The sequence below is a fragment of the Triticum dicoccoides genome, chromosome 3A, assembly GCF_002162155.2.
Source record: "Triticum dicoccoides isolate Atlit2015 ecotype Zavitan chromosome 3A, WEW_v2.0, whole genome shotgun sequence".
Classification (NCBI taxonomy): Eukaryota; Viridiplantae; Streptophyta; class Magnoliopsida; order Poales; family Poaceae; genus Triticum; species Triticum dicoccoides.
The window spans coordinates 22609559-22615008 of NC_041384.1; the positions used below are offsets into that span (position 1 = coordinate 22609559).

The following is a 5450-nucleotide window of genomic DNA, read 5'->3' on the forward strand; positions in this document are numbered from 1 at the left end:
CACCGTCTTCATGATGTGAGATCGATGACTTTTGTGAATGGACCCATGGTGGATTCGCATTGGAGGCACCACAAAACTCTATTCGGTCCATCTGCACTACGTAAAGGAGAAAAAACCATTCGCTAGGAGCTAGGAGGGACACCATTCCTCCGCCAACACTTCGTAGCCATCATCACCATTCCCATCTACAGCAGCCGCCACCTCCATAGCCATAATCTCCGCCATAGCCTTCATCTTCATTAGCTATAGTACTTGTAATCAAGAGCACCTCAGGATCGGTGATATTCTAAGACTTTTAATAATTCATCTTCAAGAGTTGATCTTTACAATGCTTTTTGCTTGTGATGCATTTGTGATGTGTGAGTAGTGCATGTAGGGGTACACAGAATGCTACGCTAGCGAAAAATAAAACTGACTCTGTAGGCTAGGGCAGTGGCTTGGTATGGCTTGTGAGGCATTCCTTCTGCCTCTAGAGCAGTGAGGTTGTCGGAAAGGTCGTGGAATGGGCAGCTCGATGACAAGTAGAGTAGAGGCATGTCAAGCATCTGTGCCACAGGGAGGTGTCAAGTAGACTGCGTAGAGTGCAACGGAGTAGATGGACGTTGGGCAACATTGCATTTCAAATGGGATTTGTCTCATGGACACACGAGCAAGTTAGCAAAGGTTTATATTTGTTTCTCAAAGAAAGAAGCCAATGTTTATATTTCAGAGGAGTACTTATTAATCGATGAGGCAAGCTTTGGCTCCGTTTCGAAAAAAGCAGCTGCATGGGAGGTCGAAATGCAGTTTTATTCCCTGCAAGAGTGAGCTTCACAAATGGACGCAGCTCCTCTCACGTACGGCGCACTCGCTGACATGTGGACCCGGACCCACGCGTCAGTGGCCGTACGTCAAGGGATCCGGCTCCTTCACAAATGGTGTTGGAGGGTAGGTAACCAACCCCCACACAAGTTACAGAACCGACCCAAACACGATGAGATGAACTACTCTATAGGCTCTAATAAATTAGACACACACACACACACGACGAATCGAACGACGAACGCCCATGCAGATGGAAGCACAATTTTCCGGAACTATGCTTGGATGCGCATGTTCCACGTCATGGTGAAGCTCTTCCCCAGCGGCAACGCCAGCCCGCCCACCTCCATCGTCACGCCGCTCCTCTTTTCACCCTCCACGGCGTCATCTTCTTCTCCTTGGCGCAGCACCTGCGCGGCGTCGGCGGCCGCGAAGTAGGGGCTCGACGTGGCGACCGCGGTGGCGTCGTCCGCGCCGTCGACCTGGATGGCGAGGTCCGTGCCGGCGCCGTGCAGCCCCAGCACGGTGATCTTCTCGATGACGAGGCCCTTGTGCATGCTGTAGCTCCCCATGGCCACGTCCGACCGCACCGTCACCTCCTTGCCCCCGCGCACGGCCGCGTGGAACCGCGCGTACGTCGCCTGCCCCTCCGCGAGCACCATGGCGGGCCGCTCGTCGTCGTCCACGTACACGGCGCCCTCCGCGTCCGCGTCCGCCGCGCCGAGAGGGAACGCCACCACCAGCGTGAACGGCGTCGCGCGCGCGTCCCGGGAGATGGTGCCGCCGCGCTGCAGCGGCAGGACCGTGCCCTGGTGCACGTGCACGTTCACCTCGTTCAGCGGGGCCGGGAGCCTGACGGCGGCGCCGGAGCCCGTGGACACGACCGCCTTGCTGGTGTCGAAGAGGTTGTACCACGTGCCCGGCGGGAAGACCGCGTCGACGGAGCTGGCGCCCTGCTCGAGGACGGGGGACACCATGACGCCGGCGCCGAGCAGGAACTGGTTGCTCACGCCGTAGCACGGCGCGAAGTCCGGGAAGGAGAAGAAGAGCGGGCGCGCGACGGGAGCGCCGGTGAGGTGCGCCTGGTAGTTGAGCGTGTAGAGGTAGGGGAGCATCCTGTAGCGCATGCCGAGCGCGTTCCGGGCGGACCTCGCCACGGACTGCCACTGGTAGAGCTCCTGCCTCGGCGAGGCGAAGTTGGCGTGGTCCCTGGAGAAGGGGTAGAAGGCGCCGAGCTCGATCCAGCGGCTGCACAGCTCCTCCAGCGGCGGCGGGCTCGCCGGGTAGAAGCCGCAGATGTCGGAGCCGACCATGGGCATGCCGAAGATGCCGAAGTTGAGCATGGTCGAGATGGAGTAGCGGAGGTCCTCCCAGGTGCCCTTGTTGTCGCCGGTCCAGTGCGCGGCGTAGGCGCCGGAGCCGACGAACGTCGACCTGGTGAGGATGAACGGCCTCTTGCCCTGGATGCTCTGCAGCCCCTTGTGCGTGGCGATGGCCTGCGAGAAGCCATACAGGCTGTGGGCATTGTACTCCAGGACGCCATTGTAGTGCACGGCGCTGGTGGCGATGGTGTTGTAGCCGAGGCGCGCCGACTTCCCGGAGGCGTTGATCTTGTACGGCGGCTCGTCCCACCTGGTGTTGGTGAGGTTCTTGCAGTCGAGGCAGCACAGCCAGGGCTCCTTGGACGTCGGGTCCGGGCACCGGTGCGTGGTCGGGATGGTGCACTTGCCGGTGCAGAAGTTGGAGGCCTCGTTCATGTCGATCCAGAGCCCGTCCACGGGGACGAGCTCGTGGAAGCGGCGCACCTCGTCGATCCACCACGAGGCGCCGTTGGGGTTGATGAAGTCCGGGAAGTAGACGGGGCCGGGCCAGACCTGGGCGAGGTATGGCTGCCCGTCGAGCTTGATGAAGATGTCGCGGTCCATGCCGCGCTGGTACACGCCGTAGGTGTGGTTCACGTTGATGCCGGGGTCGATGAGGACAATGTACTTCATCCCGCGCGCGTGGATCTTGTCGAGGAAGGCCAGCAGCTTGGGGCGCGGGTAGTTCACGGGGCTCAGAGTGAAGTCCTTCCTGGCGTCCATATGGTCGTCGTCGTTCCAGATCACGTCCAGGGGGATCTGCGCGCTCCGGTAGTTCTCCACCACGTCCTCCACCACCGAAAGGTTATGGTATCCCCACCTGCATTGGTGGAACCCTGTAAACCAGAGCAAAAGGCAATAAGAGATTTGCAGTGTTAAATTTCAAATACTCTGTTCTGGTTGCAGAGTAAAAATAGTAAAGAGTAGTATGATTTACTACAAAACAATTCAGGTGAGGTCTCTTGACCATATTCAGAGCAAGTTTTGTTTTGGTTTTTGCAGCCACATTCTCAGAATCACGACTTGGGAATGTCATTTACATATTTAGTGCGAATCAAGAAATTGTTGGTTTGTTACAAATTACAGAGAATCCAGAAATTATGGTCTCAAATTATATTTGGCCGATGATTACGCGAGGGAGCTAGATGTAATTGTGCTTACTATTCTTGCTAGAATTTGGCTCATTCTATATATTTGTAAACATGAACAAAATATATCAAGGCAGGCAGAGTTGATGGGTTGGTTACCAAATGCCCAGTACGGCATGGGCGCGGGGCGGCCGATCATGGCGGTGTACTGGTCGACGACGGCGAGCGGCGTCGGGCCGGCGAAGAAGTAGAAGTCGAGGAGGCCGCCGATGACCTTGTAGGTCAGCGAGGTGCCGGTGTACAAGACGTCCATGCCGTTGCTGTTGAGCAGCAGCACGGCGTGCGCGACGCCGCGGCCGGCGAGGTTGCGGAGGTCCACGTACACCGGGTGGGAGCCGTAGAGGTCGGTGTTGAGGTTGATGGCGGAGGCGTCGGTGGTGTAGAGCGTGTAGGGGTCGTTGGGCCGGAGCTTGATGCCGCCGGGCTGCGTGTTCTCGCCGAGCCCGTAGAGCGCGGCGTCGCCGGGAAGGCGCGTGGACACCTCCAGGTACTGGTCCTTGAACACCAGCGGGGCGCGGCTGGTGTTGAAGAGCGGCTGCCGGGTGGATTTGCGGTGCACGGCGAACCAGAAGGGGTCGCGGCCGTAGGTGAAGACGAGGTCCTGCCCCGGGTACTCCCCGGCGGTGAAGGGGGCGCCGTCGGCGGTGGCGCCGAGGGGCGGGGATGGCTCCCGCGGGAGCAGGTCGTAGGGGACCTCCCACCTCTGCTTCTCCGCGTCCGTTATCTGCACCCGTACCCTGTCCATGGTCTCGTGCCTGCACAAGTAGTAGTACAGCAAACACATTCCGCCATTACAAAATGCACGAGCTTGCATCTCCATTGGTCTCGGTCGTAGAATACCTATAAATTAGGAGCACGCATGATTGGAATACATATATACTACTACTAATCCGGCTGGACAGAGTAATCATGGAAGCATGAACACACATTGTGCCAAGAGAATATGAATATGATACATCAGCGGGGCAACAAATCAATAATTTCTTGAGCATGTTTATAGTACTTGTAATTTCGCAGACCAATTCCTCAAATTTGGGGAGCTGTTTTGCCCTTTTTCTTGAACAGATCGAACGGGCAATTATTGCAGCCACAAACATTCCCCTCAAACAAAGCTACTGGTACTAGAAACCGTGGAATCCATTTCAAAAAAAAAGAAACCGTGGAATCCACATAGAGCACTGTGAATAAAAAAAGCCGCGAGGAAGAAAGAAGCTTACTTGACGAAGAGCCTGAGGCGGGGGATGTCAGGGCCGTAGGTGGAGGTGCGCCGCTTCACCTGGAGGAAGCCGACGAGGCCTCCCCCGTTGGGGCGCTGGACGAGGGAGACCAGCTTGTACCCGAACCCGGCCGGCTTGGGCGCCGCTGCCGGTGCCTTGGCCTTTGCCTTGGCAGTCGCAGAGACGCCATTGCTGCTGCCGGCCAAGGCCAGGATGAGGAGGAGGAGGAGGCACCGCCATGGCAGGAGGTGGGAAGGAGGGCGAGGGAGCATCGCTGGCCGCGTTCCTCCTCTCTCACTGTGCAGCGGCGGCAATGTCGCAGGCCCCACTACTCCTCAGTCCTCACAGGTGTGAATTTGTGAGAGGGAGAGAGCAGGGGCGGATAGTGGATAGGGAGCGAGAGAGAGGGAGGGAGGTGTAATGATGCGAGTAATGAGGGGAGAGAGAGAGCGATGTCAGTGTGATGAGTGGCATGTTCAACGGGTGTGCAGCACCGTCCTCCTTTATAGCCGCCGTATCCTCTCTCTCTCTCTCTCTCTCTCTCTCTCGGGGTACTCTCTGTATCGTGGGGTCCGATCAGCCGCGGCATGGTTGTCAGTCACTGCACGCAACAGAGAGGTTTTGACGCCTAGATCATGGCCGGTTTTTGAAAAGTTCAAAATTCTATAAAATTCACAATTTTACATTTTAAAAAATCTAAAAAAGATACAGACATGCGTGGAGGCATAACACACATGTGTAAATTTTAAGGACAAAATACGTTGAAATGAAGGCAGTGCAAAAAAAAAAAGACAAATTTGTGGCTTTTCAACACATGATACTATTCATCCCAAAAGTACATGGATTTGTTCTTTTTGAACGAATGGCATCTCAAGGTATTTCATTTTGAAATTTTACACACATACACATCACATTCTTGTGTA

General features: G+C 56.3%; 1 protein-coding gene across 1 annotated transcript; it reads right to left on the reverse strand.

Annotated features, from left to right (window-relative positions):
• Nucleotides 1–768: 768 nt before the first annotated feature.
• LOC119266788 (alpha-xylosidase 1-like) lies at nucleotides 769–4986 on the reverse strand. The gene is made up of 3 exons (XM_037548066.1): nucleotides 4528–4986; nucleotides 3410–4065; nucleotides 769–2998 (listed from the first exon to the last, which is right to left on the reverse strand). The coding sequence occupies exons 1-3, from the start codon at nucleotides 4797–4799 to the stop codon at nucleotides 1077–1079; spliced, it is 2850 nt and encodes a 949-aa protein (XP_037403963.1). The 5' UTR covers nucleotides 4800–4986; the 3' UTR covers nucleotides 769–1076.
• Between the last annotated feature and the right edge of the window lie 464 nt (nucleotides 4987–5450).

Bases quoted from the DNA above. Each gene is read 5' to 3' on its own strand.
- LOC119266788 (XM_037548066.1), bottom strand. From the start codon at position 4,799: ATGCTCCCTCGCCCTCCTTCCCACCTCCTGCCATGGCGGTGCCTCCTC. The intron at 4,066-4,527 runs GTAAGCTTCTTT...CTACTTGTGCAG, and splicing joins CGCCTCAGGCTCTTCGTCAA to GCACGAGACCATGGACAGGG. The intron at 2,999-3,409 runs GTAACCAACCCA...TCTGGTTTACAG, and splicing joins CATGCCGTACTGGGCATTTG to GGTTCCACCAATGCAGGTGG.